General features: G+C 39.6%; 1 protein-coding gene across 2 annotated transcripts in view; it reads left to right on the top strand.

Moving 5' to 3' along the window:
• Positions 1 to 2288: 2288 nt before the first annotated feature.
• Positions 2289 to 19154, top strand: part of Nup160 (nucleoporin 160) — a 58288-nt gene continuing 41422 nt past the window's right edge. For both annotated transcript variants that reach the window (XM_046458208.2, XM_046458204.2), the window contains exons 1-7: positions 2289 to 2410; positions 2679 to 2790; positions 7936 to 8146; positions 8841 to 9063; positions 10812 to 10890; positions 11442 to 11556; positions 12149 to 12307. In XM_046458208.2, the coding sequence (XP_046314164.1) occupies positions 2311 to 2410; positions 2679 to 2790; positions 7936 to 8146; positions 8841 to 9063; positions 10812 to 10890; positions 11442 to 11556; positions 12149 to 12307 (999 nt within the window). In that variant the 5' untranslated portion in view covers positions 2289 to 2310. The remainder of the gene's footprint in view (positions 2411 to 2678; positions 2791 to 7935; positions 8147 to 8840; positions 9064 to 10811; positions 10891 to 11441; positions 11557 to 12148; positions 12308 to 19154) is intronic.

Genomic DNA, 19154 nt, shown 5'->3' with positions numbered 1-19154 from the left:
AATGTTTATAACAGCACAATTCACAATAGCTAAACTGTGGAACCAACCTAGATGCCCCTCAATAGATGAATGGACAAAAAAAAAAATGTGGCATATATACACAATGGAATATTACTCAGCAATAAAAGAGAATAAAATCATGGCATTTGCAGGTAAATGGATGGAGTTAGTGAAGATAATGCTAAGTGAAGTTAGCCAATCCCAAAAAACAAATGCCGAATGTTTTCATTGATATAAGGAGGCTGATTCATAGTGGGATAGAGAGTGGGAGCATGGGAGGAATAGATGAACTCTAGAAAGGGCAGAAGGATTGGAGTGGAAGGGAGGGGGCATGGTATTATTAATGATGGTGGAATGCGATGATCATTATTATACAAAGCACATGTATGAAGACACGAATTGGTGTGAATGTACTATGTATATAACCAGGGATATGAAAAATTGTGCTGTATATATGTAATAAGAATTGTAATGCATTCTGCTGTCATATACAAATAAAAAATAAAAGTTCAAAGCCAACCTGGGCAACTTACGGAGACCCTATCTCAAAACAAAACATTTTAAAATGAGACTGGGGATGTAACTCAATGGTAAAGTGCTTGCTTAGCATGCAAGAAGCCCTGGTAGGTTTGTTCGATGCACAAGTGCAACACACACACAAACAAAGAGAATTAATTTGGTCTTAGATATAGTAACATGATATGTTTGGTAATCTTGAAAAAAGCAGTTACAATAGGGCACAAGGAACCAAAACCTGATAAAAGCAGGTTTAACTGAGAATGAGAGAAAAGTGATCTTAAATTTTGTTGAGTAATGAGGAGCAGAAATATGGGTACAAGAAGAGAATGGAGGCCAATTGAGGGCTTGTTTGAAGTGGAGAAATAATGGCATGTTTATATACTTAGAGAAACAACTTGGGAGATATCAAAGATGTAGATGGACAAGAGAATTGCTAGGGCAACGTCCTTGAGCAGGTGAGGTGATCTAAGAAAGAATTAGAAAGGTTGCCTCTCCATAAACTGGGGGTCAATTCACTATATAGCAACAGGAAAGGAAGGCAAAGTGTATGGGTACAGATATTGGTACTGGGGAGAAGTGATAGATCTCTTTTGATAGCTTTAATTTTCTAAATGAAGAAGCAAGCTGAGAGCAAGGATGAAAGAGGAAGTGTTGGCAGTTAGAGGAGTTAAGAAATACTCATCTAAGGCAATAAATGGACAAGGAAAATAGAATTCGTTTTCTGGGAAGCATCAAGGACCCAATTGAGACTCAGTCCTGATGAAGGGAGAGGCATGTTAGTAGGATGTATACATCCACGTTCAACTACAGATTTGGATTGAATCGAAATTGTAGTTTTTACTGGAATACGATGAGAGTTAGGTAAAGGAGTAATTTAATGGAAGTTAAGTAGGACAAGAAGGAAACACCAAGGAAGCTAGAGATTGTGGCAAGGTGGTAGAACAAAGGATTGCAGGCGGAATGAAGGGAATGCTTTGCTGGAATTGGTGTCTTCAGCAAGTGAGGTGGAATGATGGTCAGAATAGGATGAATGAGAATGGTAGCAGCTAGTTGCCGTCACTGGTAATAAGGTTACATAAGTGCTTAAAATTGGCCATCATTAAGGAAAGGGGGGAAAGAGGAAATTAGTATTTTCCTCAATATCGAGCACTTTCTACTCCTTCAAAAACTAAGCGGGGAAACGAAAGGCAAATTCCTTTTCACATTTGCAAGTGAGTATCATTTAGGTGACCTCAGCAGGCTGCAGCATCAACGTCAAACTGAACGCGTTAATCTTCACTACACTACACATTCCTTTCGGAAAAAATCCAACAGAAAATAAAAAGTCTTTCTCTCCTTCCACCACCACACGTGTCGCTGAAGGGTAAAGGTAAAGACAGCGGGGGGAGATTTGCAGATGGACACCTAACGGCGGAGAGGCAAGAGCAAACCCGGGTTCTCGCAGAGTAACCGAGAGGCCCGGGCTCCCCAGAGGTGGTCTTTCGGGTCGGTTCAGCCCAGCCGCCCGCCCAGGTCGGATTTTTAAAATGGAAACAAGCCCTGCCCCGCCCTGCCCTGAGGCGTCCTCTGCACGCCTCCCTGCCCGGCGCTCGGAGGTCCAGCGGGAAGAGGCGGCTTCCTCAGCGCCCACCCTCACTCTCCGGGTGGAAGACCCACAAAGAATCCAGGGACCCGCCTTCCCCGCTTCAGGTCGCAGCACCTGTCAGCCGCTCCGCTCGCCCCGCCCCCGGAAGTGACGACGGCTGCGCGGCACGCCAGTGTCCCGTCGGGCCTCGCGGCGGCGGCGGGAAGATGGCGGCGGCGGGATCCCTGGAACGGAGCTTCGTGGAGCTAAGCGGGACCGAGCGCGAAAGGCCAAGGCGCTTTCGGGAATTCACAGTCTGCGGCGTTGGTACGGAGGTGGCCAGGGAGGGCGCGATCCGATCCTTCCCTTCGTTCTCCTCCAATGGGTCCCTAGATCGGTAACCCTCTCCCGGTTCATCATCTTAGGTCCACATGCCCACAGCCTCTGGATCAGAGCTTCCTTGGCATCTAACTTCTCCCTCCTTTCCCCTTCCCTTTGTATGGATTGTCAGTTCGTCACACTCTGCTTCCTCAGCGTCCTCAGTATTTGTCATCCTTCGTACCACGTGTACAGGCTGACCAGGTTCATTTTGCAGGGACTACAAATCCCGTGGCTGGAACGGTTAAATACAGTGAGAGTGCAGGGGGCTTTTTCTATGTGGAAAGCGGCAAGTTGTTATCCGTCACCAGAAACAGATTCATTCATTGGTAAGTGCTGTGTTCTCCAAACCCCATTGGAAGGTAGAATTGTCTGGTGTACGGATAATCGCGACAGTTCCCGAAGCGGCATTCCTGTCGAGTAGTAATCGACACTGAGGAAAAGAGAAAGACTGTTTTCAGTTCATATTAGAATCGGGAAAATTTGACATACAGAGTTCTAAGAGAGGCACCTGCCTGACAGTGGTAAAAACAGGGAATATAGCTTAAGGGCTAAAGCCCTGAAGACCAATTTTATAATCACGAGTCTATTATGTTTTTATAATCTTTATAGCTTCATTCTGCTGATGTGCGGTTGAGCTTTTTACATGTGAGGTACTGGGATGAAATGATGAACAAAAACTATTATTTTCATCATGCAGTATGTCATACTTGTGGAAGAATAGGTGTAGACTCACTTTTTGTGCCACAATTTCATGAAAGAAAAAAGACATTAAACTAATGACCTCAACATAGATAAGTAATGCACATTTTCATACTTGCTCTAGAGGAAAAGTGTAATGGCTATGAGAGGCCAGTGGGAACACTGAACATTGGTAGTGCAGGGAAGGATGTAGAAAATCATATTTAAACTGAGATTTGAAGGATGAAAAGTTAGCCAGGCACTTCCAGGGAGTGGGAAAGAGCAGTTCAGCAAGCATGATCACTCTATGCAAAAACCATAAAGTGGAAAGAACTTGGCAGATTTGAGCAACTGACCAAAAGTCTGTGTGGCATAAGTGCTATGGTAAAATAAAGTGATGTGAGAATGCCAAGGCTGAAGAGAGAGGCAGGACTTAGACTGTGAGGAACACTGAGGCCACTTTTAAGAATTTTTGGATTTTTATACTTAAAAACTGATCAGTCTAGCCAGGTGCCATGGTGCACACCTATAATCCCAGCAACTTGGAAGGCTAAGGCAGGAGGATCACAAATTCAAAGCCAGCCCCAGCAACTTAGCAAGGCCCTACTAACTTACTGAGATCAGACCTTGTCTCAAAAAAGAATAAGAGACCAAGAGTCTGCAGCTGCATGAACAAAGGGTTAATAATAAGAAAGAGATAGCCACGGACCAGATCAAGGCTTAGTTGGTTATTTAAGTCTTTTTCTCTGAGACAAGAGGTAGCCACTGAAGTGTTTTAAATGGATGAATGTCATGATTTAAAGTATTGCTGCAGTTACTGTGCTCAAAAGAGAGTAGGAAAGGGGGAAAGGTGGGAGTGGGAAGACACAATCCAGATAAGAGTTGATGATCACTCAGATGGTGGTGGTAGTCTGTGAGTAATGTTCTGATTGTGAATATGTTTTCAAGGTGAATTTGTTAGAATTTGTTTTTTTTAAACATTTATTTTTTTAGTTGTAGGTTGACACAATACCTTTATTTTACTTTATTTTTTTTAATGTGGTGCTGAGGATCGAACCTAGTGCCTCACGCATGCTAGGCGTGCGCTCTACCTCTGAACCACAACCCCAGCCCCATTAGAATCATTTTGCATCCTATACAGCGTATACCCCAGATTTTTGGCTAAAGCACCTGGACATTTTAGAGACACTTCTAATTGAGTTGATTAAAAGAGTGTAGATAAAATGCAACAAGTGGGTTTTATTTTTTATTTTACCCCTAATTTGTTGGGCCTGGGAATCCTCTTTTGGACAGGTTTAATTTAAAATGCCTAGTAGGTAGCCAAGAAAAAGTATTGAAGCAATAGTCAGTAATTTCATAGAGGGTTTGAACTAAAGATACAGATTTGGAAATTGTTGTCATTAGATGGCACTTAGAGCTTTATAATGAGCATGCTCACCTAGAGAGTGAATAAATCAGGCTTCTGAACTATTGGCATTTGAAGCCAGATAAGTAATTGTTGTAGGGTGTAGGGTGTTGAGCATTATCCTGGCCTTTGTCTACTACAAACCAATAACATGTCCAACCCCACCCCCACCTTACCTCCCCAGTTGTAACAACCATCTCTCTAGGTAATGCTAAGTCCTTGGGAATGCGGTAGAATCAACCCCAGTTGAGAATACTTGTGTAGAAACGATCTGAGGACTGAATCTATGGCATTCCAACAGTTAGGATGATCAGGAACCTGTGAAAGAGAGTAGCTGCCAAGGTGAGAGTCAGAGTGAAGTGGGCTGAAGCAGGAGAATCGCAAGTTTGAGGCCAACCTTAGCAACTTAGTGAGACGCTGTCTCAAAATAAAAAGGACTTGGGGGTGTAGCTCGGTGGTAGAGTGTCACTGGGTTCAATCTCTAGTACCAAAAATAAAAATAAAAATCACAGAGAGTAATGTCCCAGAAGCTAAAGGAAATATTTCAAAAAGGAGGAGAGTAAAAAGTTGTCAGATGCTATATAATTCAGGTAACGAGAGAAAAGAAAATTGACCTTTGCATTATGGATGTTTTTGGTGACCTTGTCGGGATCTGCTCCAATAATAGAGGCTTAAGTGAGTGGGTATAGGACAGCTCTTTCAAGGAGTTTTGCTCTAAGGGAAGCAGAGAAATCAAATGGTAACTGTAGGACAATGAAGACATCTTTGCTTCAAGAAAGGGTCCATTTCATTATTCTGAGATAGATGTGGCCATTGCAAGAGATAGAGAAGCCTTTAATAGTCACTGGTGCTGCTGAGAAGAAGGTACCAAGGATAAAGCTACAGGACATTTGACCATCTGTTCTTGGGGAATTGGTTCCAGGAACTCTGTGGATGCCAAAATCTGCAGATGCTTACTTTCATCCCTCATATAAAATGGCATAGTATTTGCCAGTATACATATAATCTATGTATAAGCTCTCTAGATCATCTCTGGATCACTCATGATACCTAATAAAATAGAAATGCTATATAAAAACTGTTACACTGCATTACTTAGGGAAGAAGGGCTGTGCATATTCAGTACAGATGCAGTCCTCCTCACCCCCCACCAAAAAAGAAAAATTTTCAGTTCTTAGTTGGTTGAGTTTGCAGATGCAGAGTCCATGGATTGAAGGTATAGCTATAGTTTCACAAGGGTGACCAGTTTGTGGAAATGGAAGAGAAGGAACAATGTCAGGAGGAGGAAAGCAATATGATTTAACAAATCACAAGTTTTAGTCAGTTTTCTATCACTGTAAGGGCTTGAGATTATCAACTTATAAACGGTTTAATATGGCTCACAATTTTAGAGATTCCAATCCAGGATCAGTTGGCTTTGTGGCTTTGGGGCCTATGGCACAGCAGCACATCATGGCAGGAGCAAAACTGTTCACCAATGGCCGGGAAGCAGAAGAGAAAAAGAGGGGCCAGGTCTCACTCTCCCCTTCAAGGGCTTGCTTCCAGTGGCTTGAAGACCTCCCACTGGATCCCACCTCATAGAGGTTCTGCTGCATCCCAGTAATGGCTCTCTGAGGACCAAGCTTTCAACACCTGGGTCTTTGGAAGACATTCAAGATCTAAATCAACATCACACATGCAGAATGAAGGACACAGACCAGTAGACATGTTCACGATGTTTAAAGATGAAGTATATGTAGAAGTTAAGAATAAGATGATATGACAGCTGCTGTGGTGGGTACAAAGCTAGGCACAGGCAATGAGGGTTGTAGTTTTTAATCTAAATTTAAAACCAAATTAGTCTTTTAGACAAAATAGTTTGTCTTCCCTGTTGCAACTTTAGTTTGAATAAACTTTTTTTCTTCAAATATACGTGCATTTTATTTAAAAAAAAAAGATATTGAATGCTGGCTCTGTCCCGGGTAACTTTCCTTTGTCTACGATGTCCAACTGCACATGGCAGATATGTCCGCACCACAGAGCTTACCATTGTTCATTAAAAAGCAACTCCTGGGCTGGGGCTCAGTGGTAGAGCGCTCGCCTAGTACATGTGAGGCCCTGGGTTCGATCCTCTGCACCACATAAAAATAAATAAAATAAAGGTATTGACAACTACAACTAAAAAGTAAATATTTTTTTTAAAAAGCAAACTTATTTTGAGGAGTAAATCAGAAAAAAAAACTTACTTTGATGTGTTCAATGTGTAGTTATTCTTGTGTTTTCAAAATATTTCTCTAATATATAGTCAGATACAGCGGCACATACCTGTAGTCCCAGCAACTTGAGAGGCTGAGGCAGAAGGATCGCAAGTCCCAGACCAACCTTAGTAATCTAGCAAGATCCTAAGCAATTTAGTGAGACCCAGTCTCAAAAATTTTTTTAAAAAGGGATGGGCATGTAGCTCAGGGGTAAAGTACCGCTGGGTTTAATTCCTGGTACACCCCCCCCAAAAAATAAATAAATAATTACTATTTTTGTTGGACTTTATATATTAAGGAGTAGTAGAAGAGAATACTCACATATGCAATCAATTTTGTTTGGTACTGTAGTGTATGGGGAAGCCACATTCTACTCTTTAGTAATGGATATGTGGTATTAATTTTTATCATAGTAGAGTTTAATTGCATTGGATGTTGGCCTAAATAGATGGGCTGTCAAGTTTGGAAGATTTAATAGAATTATATTGATGCTTGAATTTTGTTTTGCTTTTTTGTTAGTTTGTTTTGTTTGTACCAGGGATTGAATGTAGGGGCACTTTACCATTAGCCACATTCTCTCCCTTCTTATATTTTATTTTGAGCAGGATTTCATTAAGTTACCTTAGGCCTTGCTGTGTTGTTGAGGCTGGCTTTGAACTTGCAATCTTCCTGCCTCAGCCTCCAAGCTGCCGGGATTATAGGCATGCACCGTGGCTCTCAGTTTTTATGTATTTTAATATGGTGGCAATTTAATATGGTATATTTTAATATGGAATGTAAGAGTGGTTTGAATTTTTTTTAGGGGGGTGGTACTAGGGATGAACCCAAAAGCACTTTACCAGTGAGACACATCCCAGCCCTTTTTTAAAATTTTTCTTTTGGGATAGGGTCTCACTAAGTTGCTTAGGGCCTAAGTTGCTGAGGTTGGCCTTGAACTTGGCAATCTTCCTGCCTCAGTCTCCCACATTGCTGGGATTACAGGTATGTGCCACCATGCCTGGCAAGTGGTCTGAATTTTATCCAAAATTTCCAAATTTGAAGCATTCACTTTGGTGTGTGTGTGTGTGTGTGTGTGTGTTTCAGTGCAGCAGTTGTTGAGAAAAGCATAAACTTTTTTTAAAAAAAAAATGTCTTTTTTTTCCCCCACACAGGAAGATCTCCGCAGATATATTGGAGCTGGTGGAGGAGTCACTGGACCTAAATCTGTTGAATAATGCAGTTCGCCTAAAATTCCAGAATTGTAACATCTTACCTGGAGGGGTTTATGTCTCAGAGACCCAGAATCATGTGATAATCTTAATATTAACCAATCAAACAGTGCACAGGTTACTTTTACCACACCCTTCCCGGATGTATAGGAGTGTAAGTTGGTTAATTATAGTGTCTTACTTCTCAAATTATTCTAGCTCTCAAAAATTAAGTCCAGGAACAATATTTTTTTGGAATTAGGGAAATTTGGAGATTTGTTGTTAGTCCTCAACAAGGATACTTTGGTAGTTACAATTTTAGATAATCAGATACACATTTTAAGTTCACAAAATAGCGTTCTTTAAAAAGAAAGTTTTTTGCTATAGGCATGATGGGCACTCCTGTAATCACAGCAGCTCAGGAGGCTGAGGCAGGAGGATCGCAAATGCAAAGCTAGCTTTAGCAATTTAGTTAGTTCCTAAGCAACTGAGCAACCCTGTCTCAAAATTAAAAAACAAAAAATTGAAAAGATTATACAGCCCAGTGGTTAAGCACCTCTGGATTCAGTCCCTGACACCAAAAAAAAAGAAAAAAAATTTACTTTCTTCTGAATCTTAATTTATTTTTTATTTTATTTTAATATTTTTTAGTTTTTTTTGGTGGATACAACATCGTTGTTTGTATGTGGTGCTGAGGATCAAACCCGGGTCACACGCATGCCAGGCAAGCGCGCTACCGCTTGAGCCACATCCCCAGCCCCAATTTTTTTTTATTTTAAAAGTTGTTTTTTTTTAAGTAATTGAGAGAAACTAAGCAAAATTCAAAGTTATTGTGACTTTAAAAGATTTTTCTTTTTCATTACTCATAGGAGTTGGTAATCGAAAGTCAGATGCAGTCAATATTCACTGACATTGGAAAAGTTGATTTCAGGGATCCTTGCAACTATCAATTAATTCCAACAGTACCTGGACTATGCCCTAATTCTACCACCTCAGCAGCCTGGCTTAGCAGTGATGGGGAGGCGCTGTTTGCTCTCCCATCTGCTTCTGGGGGCATCTTTGTTCTTAAACTACCTCCTCATGACATTTCTGGTAAGAATGGGAATTGAGTATGGATTCAACTTTAATCAAGAAATATTGGGGAGGCTGGGGATATAGCTTAATGGTAGAGTGTCTGCCTGTCATACATAAGGACCTGGGTTCAATCCTCAGCACTACAAAACAAAAAAGAAAGAAATACTGGGTCTGGGTAAGCTCATTTGTAGCGTGTTTACATTCATGAGGCCCTGGGTTCAATCCTCAATACTATAACAAAAAGAAAGAAAAAAGAGATATTGTCATGAAAACAGACCTTTGGCTACTCACGTGAGGGTACACACCTGTAATCCCAGTGACTCAGAAGGCAGGCTTAGGCAGGAGGATCACAAGTTTGAGGTCAGCCTTACAACTTAGCAAGATCCTATCCCAGAAGTTTTAAAAAGGGGATGGGGATATACCTCAATGGTATAGCTACATCCTGAGTACGGTGGATTCAATTCCTAGTACCCACGGGTGTAAAAAACAGACCTTATAAAAGTTTGACACCATCATCAACACAAGAATTGCTTCTATACTGCCCCTGCATTGGTTGTTCATTGTTTACCCAATGAGTTCTTGATGCTTTACTTTTACCCAAGGGGTTTTGGACAGTGGGTGAGGAACAATAAAACATATTGGATTACAGAAAACATAAATAAATATAAGACAGCCAATTCTAAGTCCTCTAGTAGAAAGGAGAGTTATCTACTGATATCCAAGTCACCACTATCTCTTGCCTGGAGTGTTGAATTAGCTTCCTAAATGTTTCAACAGATTTCTTTACCTCTCTTCAGGAGTTTCTCAGGCAGACTGATGCATTTAAAACATTAGTTGATACATGTCACTGCACTGCTCAGAGCTGTCCAGTGAGGGTGTTTATCTCCACTCTGAATAAATTGAGTCCTTAGATTGACTTACAGTGCTCTGCTGCTGCCACTCTGACCTTGTCTTTTTGTGCTTTCCCTTCATCTCTCCCGTAGCCACATGCTTTCTTACAACTCCTTAAAACACTCAGGCGTACTTGGGGCATTTGCCTGGGATAGCCAGCTACCAGCTCAGTGTCACCTCAGTGAGGCCTTCCCTCACTACCTTTTAACATTCAAACTCTCCTCCCCAGAAACTCACCAGCAGTCTTCTATACTCTTTTCTTATTTTTTTTTTCTGTACTTGTTACCACTCTTCTTAATTTAACTTAATCTAACTCCCCCCAATGAAATGTAAATTCCATGAGTAGTTTATTTTGTTTGCTGCTGTCTCTAGCACCTAGAACTACCCAGCACGTGAAGGGCACTTTGTTTTAGCAACAGTGAAATGATTCTGCTGAGTGGTAGCAAAGGTTACTGTCTGTAAATGGCAACATGTTCCTAAAGGTGAGGTTAGAGTGACAGCAATGGGGCACGTAAGCAAAAATTAACAAAACATTTTGGGAATTCATATCTATTTTTAAAAATATTTTTATAGTAAGTGAACATAATACATTTTATTTTATTTTTATGTGGTACTGAGGATCAAACCCAGTGCTTCACCTGTGCTAGACAAGTGCTCTACAAGTACTGAGCTAGAACCCCAGCCCAATATCTATTTTTTTGATGCAATAATAATTTATTATATTTTAGGGTGATATGTAGAAAAGGTACATCCTAAAACTATCAGTACAAAAATGTAGAAGCCTGTCACCTATTATAAAGCCTTGTTTTGTTATGTCATCTTGCCTTTGGGTTTCTCTTAAGTATGATCAAGAGGTACTTTGGCTGTTATTGCAGGTATAGTGTCCGTTGTGGAACTAAAACAGAGTTCAGTGATGCAGCGATTGCTCACAGGGTGGATGCCAACAGCTATCAGGTAAGTGGTGTCTGGCAGGTAAATCAGAGGGCCTGGGGATATAATCTTTTTGCACTGGTCAGCACCTCCTGGTGTTTATAGTCTTATTCCAAGGCACACACTGCACTAAAGAGAAGAGTCTACATACCAGCACATTCTATCTGAAGAAAAATCAGACTGCAGTGTCTGTTTTATCTGTGATTGGACTTTGATAGCAGAAACTGGCTGTTTATATTCCTACAATATTCGGTTTGGTGCTCTGCCCTAATTTAACCAAAACCAATTTTGTGTAAAATTGCTGAAGTAGAAGGTTTTTGAAACTTTATAAAGGAAACAATATAAACTGAAACAATATAAAAGGAAAAGTTTTTAATTTGTTATGTAGACCCTTTTAAAATTTACTATAGTGATTGGTGTAAGCCAAAGAGAAGTGTAGTTGTCTTATTTCAGTTGTCTTTCTCCTTCTGCTGAGAGCATGTGTTTATAATTTTATTATATCTCCTGAATTGCAGATTCTAATGATCAGATTATTTACAACAATAAAATTCTAAAATTGGGCCTCATGTTTTTAGGGGTGATCAGGGGCCTTCAGACCGTGCACTCAGTCTTGCTGTTCATTGTGTGGAGCACGATGCCTTCATCTTTGCCCTGTGTCAGGACCACAAACTACGAATGTGGTCTTATAAGGTAAATTCAACACTTATAATTACAGTTAGTTAAAATGGGATTGTGAATTTTGAGAGAAGATCATTTGGCTTGGAAATTATGGTCATTTCCAGATTCAGACAGTTCATTTAGCTTTGCTTTCTGTACATTTGCCTCCCTTTTTTCTTTGTCTTTTGATTTTGAAAATTATGAACCCTACAAGAAAGTTGAAAGAGTAATACAAAATATACCCTTCACTTAAGAGCAACAAAAGTGTTTTAAAAATGCATATTGATAAAATAATTTTTAAGATTTACCAAAACAAAACAAACAGCTAGTGATTTTATCTATCAGGCTGAAGAGGTACATTTTATCTTAACTCATTAAAAACAAAAAATCTACAGCTCAGCATGATGGTGCGCACTTATAATCCCAGGTACCTGGGGGGCTGAAGAAGGAGGATTGCAAATTCGAAGCCAGCCTGGGCAGCTTAGTGAAACCCTCTCTCAAAAGTAAAGCGCTCATGTACACAATCCTAGGTTAGATCGGCAGTATCAAAAAAATGTTTTATAGAATGCGTTTTTCTAGCCTGTATATTCTTTGAATATGGTCTATTAACTCTTACCTTGGGCAGGACCAAATGTGTCTGATGATAGCTGACATGCTGGAGTATGTCCCTGTGAACAAAGACCTTCGGCTCACTGCTGGAACTGGGCACAAATTGCGACTTGCTTATTCCCCTTCCATGGGACTCTACCTAGGAATATACATGCATGCTCCAAAACGAGGACAGGTATGGAACAAATAAGATATGTATCAAGTTATTCTATATGTACTGATGTGGAAAGTAACTGGGCTCGTTGTACCAACCTAGGTGTTTCAAATGTTAAATTGAGGTAATGGTGGTTTTGGGTTATTGTGTGATTTAGAAGATCTTGAAGGGTCAGAATGAAAGGAAGTAGAGTTTAAAGGAATAGGAAAGGAAAAGTTAACCAAAACTAAACAAGAAAGCTCACATTTGGAAGTATGGGTAAAAAAGAGAATGCAATTACTAATAAGGAAGTTTAGTATTATCAAGTAGTTATGGGAAAGTTAACTTTTAAAAATAATTTTGCTCATCAACCAGATGCCAATTGTTGTATGTAGGATGTAAAGCAATAGTGTAATATAAATAAGCAGCTGTTTGTTGGGTATTGTGTGTTTGGCACCGTGCCAGGCCCTGGATGTTCATACATTAATAAAAGCAAACACTCAGACTGAGCTTACTGTGGGCTCACTGTGTGTGTTATCCATTTATTCCTAATAACATTCCAGTGAGTTAGGGTTTACCTTCCTTGCTGCTGGAGCTTTATTTCCCCATACTAGGTCACTGCCCTGCCCCAGTGTCTCCTCAGTCCTATTTGGGCTCAGACCCTTTGATGCTGCTGTGCCACTCCTGTGCAGAGGACACCCTCACTACTCTACCCTACTTTCCACCCTGCATCAGAGTTTCCCAGCATATAGTAGAAGCCATCTTACCCTGCTCCTGCTGCTCTAACCCAAGCCAAGCCAGTCCAGTCCCAAATGTAGATGCCTGTTACTTCTTTAAGTATATGGGTTTTGTGTTTTTTGTTTGTTTGTTTGTTGTTTTGTTTTTTGTTGTGGGTTTTTTTTGTTTTTTGTTTTTTGTTTTTGATGCTGAGGATTGAACCCAGGACCTCATGCATGCTAGACAAGTGCTCTATTGATGAGCTACATCTCCAGTCATTCCTTAGGCTCTTGATTCATCACACCAGGCCATATCGCCCTCTTCATGCCTGCCCTTCGCCTGCTGGTGTCCTCACTCCCTGTGCTGGGACATGCCTGCATAGGTGTTCCTTTCAACCTCTTTAGGCTGACTCCCCATGCCAAACCCCTCCACTCAACGTCACCCCTAGGCCAGCAAGAACACCTACTTTACTCTGGGCACCTAATGGTTTTAAGACTGATTGTTGAGGAACAAAATGAAAGGAAAGAGGATGTCCTCATTCTTAAAATTGTTTTCTGATGTTGAAGCCTAAAGGTATCATGTTGCTGACATGTTTATCTGAATCATATATCATTAATCTGTTCTGTGTTCCAGAAGACAGCCTTTCAAATTTTAGACTGTGCATGATGGTACATGCTTGTTATCCTAGTGATTTAGAAGGCTGAGGCAGGAGCATCATGAGTTCAAGGCCAGCCTGACAAACTAGCAACACCCTGTCTCAAATTTTTAAAAAATAAAGAGTAAAAAGAGCTGTAGCTCAATGGTAGAATGCCCCTGGCTTTAATCCCAAGTACTGCAAAAAGAAGAAGAACACACTTCTCTGTCTCCCCTAAGTATAGTCTTTGTATGTAGATTGGGGGTAGTAGGAGTATTGATCCTTCAATTGTTATTCATGTAACATTGTCTTGATCACTATCTTCACCATGTTCTATTCCAATTAGTTTGTCATTGTAAAATAGTGGTTCTCAATTTTTTTGTTCTTGGGACCCAATTATACCCTTAAAAATTACTTGAGAATCAGAACAAGCTTTTATTTAAGTGGCTTATATCTATAAATATATGCCTTTGTTAGAAACTAAAAGAAAAATTTTAAAACATGCACATATTTGTTTAAAAATATCAATAGTAGCTAGGGGCAGTGGCACATGCCTGTAATCCCAGCTATGTGGGAGCTGGGATTACAGGCTTTACAGGAGGCTTATAAGTTCGAAGCCAGCCTAGGCAACTTAGTGAGACCCTATCTCAAAATTTAAAAGGGGTTGGAGACGTGGTTCACTGATAGAGCACTTCAGGTTTCAATATGCAGTACCACCCCCCAAAAAAATAAACAACTTCATGTTAATATAAATAACATTTTATGAAAAAAAAAACATGTTTTCCCAAACCAAAAAAAGAATAAAAATTTCTAAGAATGGCATCGTACATTTTTGCAAATCTCTTTGATGTCTCATTTAATCGAAGGCCACTGGGTTCTCTTATCACTTCCTGCCTTCAGATTATTGTGGTATTTTATTTTGGCTGAAGTATTTGAAGAAAACCTGGCGTCACACAGATGCATAGTTGGAAAAACAAGCAATAGTTTAATGTTCTTTTCAGATCATTGTGGATACTCTTTATTTTTGACCAGGAATTGAACCCAGGGGCACTTAACCACTGAGCCACATCCCTAGCCCTTTTTATTTTTTATTTAGAGACAGAGTCTTGTAAGTTGTTTTAGGGCCTTGCTAAGTTGCTGAGACTGGCTTTGAACTCAATCTTCCTGCCTCAGCCTCCCAAGCTGCTGGGATTACAGGCGTGTGTCACCATGCCTGTCTTGGATACTCTCTGAAGTGATAGATTTTGAAAGATTAGTTGCAGTATGATATCCAAAACTTTTAAGTTTTTCATTTTAAAATCTACTTTTAAATCGTTGTTTTGCACCCTGGATGAAAATAACCTGTGCATGACTTTGTAATATCATTCATTGGTTGTTTGGTGTGTGTTGACTGAGTTAATACTAATCCTATAATAGTGCCACATTTTATTCTACAGTATATAAGTTACTATGTTGAGAGGTGATTTCCCCAGGTTACCTCCAGGCTCAGTTATACTCCAGAAGGACTCACAGAGCTCAATATATAGTTGAACTCGTGGCTAGGACTTATTATAGTGAAAGGATACAGGGCAAAACCAGCAAAGGAAAAGTCACCAGCTTCTAAGAGTACTACCCCATGGAGTCTCACAGGATGCACTTCAGTCCCCCAGCACCAAGTCATTCATAACATATGTGAAGCATTGGCCAGGGAGCTCACTGAGGATTGATCATGTAGGTACCCTCTGCCTAATATACTAAAATTCCAGGCTCCTGGAAGGAAAACAGACATTGTACAAAAAGTCTAGGCTCAGAAATGCATCCATCCTTACCAGTTTGAGAACCATGGGTACACTCAAAATGCAGGTTCCAAGATACAGCTAACTTTGCAAGCAAGTCTTTCTAAGGAGATCAGCTTCAGGCCTGCTATGTTAAGCCTTTTTGGTACAATTAATATCACCCTGGGAGGCTCTCAAGCTTATTGTGGTGGAAACATGAAGTTAGGAGGAGAAAGGAGATAAGGGAATGAGGGCTAAAAGGCCTCATTTTTCTGAATTTGTAATTTTCATCTTAAAACTCGAAATGTATCATTGGCAACAAATATTGTCAGTTGTTTTCCTTGAAGTGATAGGCTCACTTTATTCTTTAAATAGCTTTATCGAGATACAGTTGCCATACTGTACAATTCACCCATTAAAGTACACAACTCACCAGACAAGATGCTTATCTGTAATCTCAAAAACTCAGGAGGCTAAGACAGGAAGATTGCAAGTTCAAGGCCAACCTTAGCAACTTAGCAAAAGGCTTAATGATATAGCTCAGTGGTAGAGCATCCCTGGGTTTAATCCCCAGTATTTATATATGTGTATATATAAAAATACATACACACACATACATACATGCATACAAACAATGCACTAGTTTTGGGAATCTTTTCTTCACCAATAGGAGCAACCGGTACCATAGGGAACTTTCAAACATTTTTATCACATCAAAAGAAACCCCATAGCCTTTTAGCCCTCATTCCTTTATTTCCCTTCTCCTTGTATCTTTACACATCTGCTAATCTGTTTTCTGTCTTACAGATTTCCTTATTCTGGACCATCTTATCATTAGAAGCATATAATATGTGGTTTTGTGACTGGCTTCTTATTAACTGAGTGTAATGTTTTCAAGACTAATTCATGTTGTAGCGTGTATCAGCCCTTTGTTCCGTTTTTATGGCTGAAGCATTCTTAATCATGTGAATATGTCACAAAAAAAATCTGTCAGTTGATGGACTTTTGTGTTGTTTCTGCCTTTTGGCTTTATGAACAATGCTGCTATAAACGTGTTTGATTAAGTGTTTATATAGATGTATATTTTCATTTCTTTTTGATATATACCCAGGAATAGTGGAATTGCTGGACTTTTTTTTTCCTTTGTAATACTGGGTATTGAACCCAAGGGTCACTCAACCACTAAACAACATCCTAGCCCTTTTTATTTTTTATTTTGAAACATGGTGTCCCTAAGTTGGCAAGGCTGGCCTCAAACTTGCAATCTTTCGGTCTCAGCCTCCTGAGAAGCTGGTATTCCAAGTGTGTGCCACCATACCTGGCTCAATTGCTGGATCTTATGTAACTCTATGTTTAATTTTCTGAGGAACAACCAGAATGTTTTCCAAAGTGGCTGTACCATTTTACATTGTCACAGGTAGTGTATGAGGGTTCTGATTTCTTCATATTCTCATCAACACTATTATCTGGGTTTTTCAATCCGTCCATCCTGGTGGGTATGAAGTGTCATCTCATTGTGGTTTTTTGCATTTCTAAGCATCTTCAAGTACTATTATTTATATATCTTCCTTGGAAACATGTCTATTCAGAGCATTTGCCCATTTATTAAATAGAGATATTGATTTTGGGGTTAGGATTGAACCCAGGGCCTTGCTACACACCCCCAGCTCCTCTTTTTACTTTCTTTTTTTTTTTTTTAATATTTACTTTTTAGGTGTAGATGGACACAACACAATGCCTTTATTTTTATGTGGTGCTGAGGATCGAACCCGGGTCCCGCCCGTGCTAGGCGAGCACTCTACCACTGAGTCACAATCCAAGCCCCTCTTATTTACTTTCTTGATGGTATTCTTTGAAGTACAAGTTTTTAACTTCAATGAGGTCCAAAGTATTTTTTTGTTATTGCTTGTGCTCTTAGTGTGATACCTTAAGAGGCCTTTGCCAAATCCAAGGTCATAAAGATTTACTCCTGTTTTCCTCTTAGAGTTTCATAGTTTTAGCTTTTACATTTATGATTTTGATCCATTTGTATTTTATACATATACACACACACACACACACATATATATATACATACACACACACATACACGTATGCGTGTGTATGTGTGTGTTGTGTGTGTGTGAGGATCCAGTTGCATGCATTCAATTGTTTTGCATGTGGATATCCAGTTTTCCCATCACCATTCATTTGAAAAGATGGTCCATCCTTTTCCCATCAAATGGTCTTGGCACTGTTGTCAAAATTGCTTAACCCAAGACATAAGGTTTTATTCTTAGACTTGATTCTAGTCCATTGATCTATTTGTCTTTGTGCCAGTATCTACTGTCTTGATTACTGTTGCTATTTTGTAGTCAGTTTTGGCATCAGAAAGTCTTGGGTTCTACATTGTTCTTCTTTTTCAAGGTGGTTTGGCTGTTTATGAGTTCCTTTCGATTCCACATGAGTTTTAGAATTAGCTTGTCACTTTCTACAAAAATGTCAGCTGAAATTCTGATAGGGCTTGTGTTGGCTCTGTAGGAGATTGAAGATTTTGTCATCCTAGCAATACTGTTTTCTGATATCATGAGCATGGGATGTTTTTCCATTTGTCTAAGTCATCTTTAGTTTCTTTTTATAATGTTCTAAATTTTCAGAATGTAAGTTTTAGGTATCTTTGACCATGTATTTTATACTTTTGGATGCTGCTGTAAATGAAATTATTTTCTTAATTTCATTTTCAGGCTGCTCTTTGGAAGTTTTTAGAAATATAACATTTTTGTATACTGATATTGTATCCTGCAACCTTTTTTTTTTTTCAGTTGTAAATGGATACAGTACCTTTATTTTATTTATTTATTTTTATGTGATGGGGAGGATTGAACCCATGCCTGATGCGTGCTAGGCAAGCGCTCTACTGCTGAGCCACAATCCCAGTCCCTGTATCCTGCAACCTTACTGAACTCATTTATTAGTTCTGAAAGATTTATGGTGGAATTTTCTATATATTAGGTAATGTCACTTGCAAATAAAGAAAGTTTCACTACTTTATTTCCTTTACAATATGGATGCCTTTTATTTCCTTTTTTGTCTTGTCTTTCTATTTTGTTTTGGTTTTGTCTAAATACTCTGGCTAAATACTCCAGTACAATGTTGAAAAAAGTGGTAAGAGCTGGTATGTTTTTCTTAGTCCTGATTTTTATTGCTAAGGTGTAAAATTTGTTACGTTAACTATGAACTTTTCATAAATGCCCTTTACCATTCCTGTTGATAGTGTTTTTATCACGCCAGGGGGTTCAGTCTGGTGCCACAACTTTGATTCATGTTAAGAAACCAGTAATTTGGGCTGGGAGTGTAGTTCAGTGGTAGAGCACTTGCCTGGTGTACTCAGAGCCCTTAATTCAATCCCCAGTACTGTGAAGTAGAAAAAGAAACCAGTAAATGTACCCACTATTGCTTTTGCATCATCAGTGCAAATACTGACACAGTGAAAAGGCAAGTAATGAAGTATTATTTTGAAAAGGGGTTTAACTTCACCAAACCCCTGAAGGGTCTCAGGGACCCTTAGGAACCTGTGGACCGTATTTTGAGAACCACTGCTCTAATGGAGTTAAACTCAGATTTGAATGTAGTATACCAGGAGTATATCAAATAGAGCTGAGCCATTGCCTCTTTTACTTTGAGCAGTATAGTTCTTAAATTAATGAAGCCTAAAATTAGAGTAGGTTTTTTGGCAGCCACATAGCAGAACTAATCTATTCAGATTATAGTCAATTTGCAATTTTGGGAGTGGATACTGGAGGTG

Source organism: Marmota monax, unplaced genomic scaffold, assembly GCF_021218885.2.
Source record: "Marmota monax isolate L192 unplaced genomic scaffold, Marmota_monax_Labrador192_F-V1.1 WCK01_AAM20220418_F8-fsc00047, whole genome shotgun sequence".
In the NCBI taxonomy this organism is placed as follows: domain Eukaryota; kingdom Metazoa; phylum Chordata; class Mammalia; order Rodentia; family Sciuridae; genus Marmota; species Marmota monax.
Note: the sequence above shows the minus strand (reverse complement) of the source record. Positions and strands in the feature narration are given on the sequence as shown.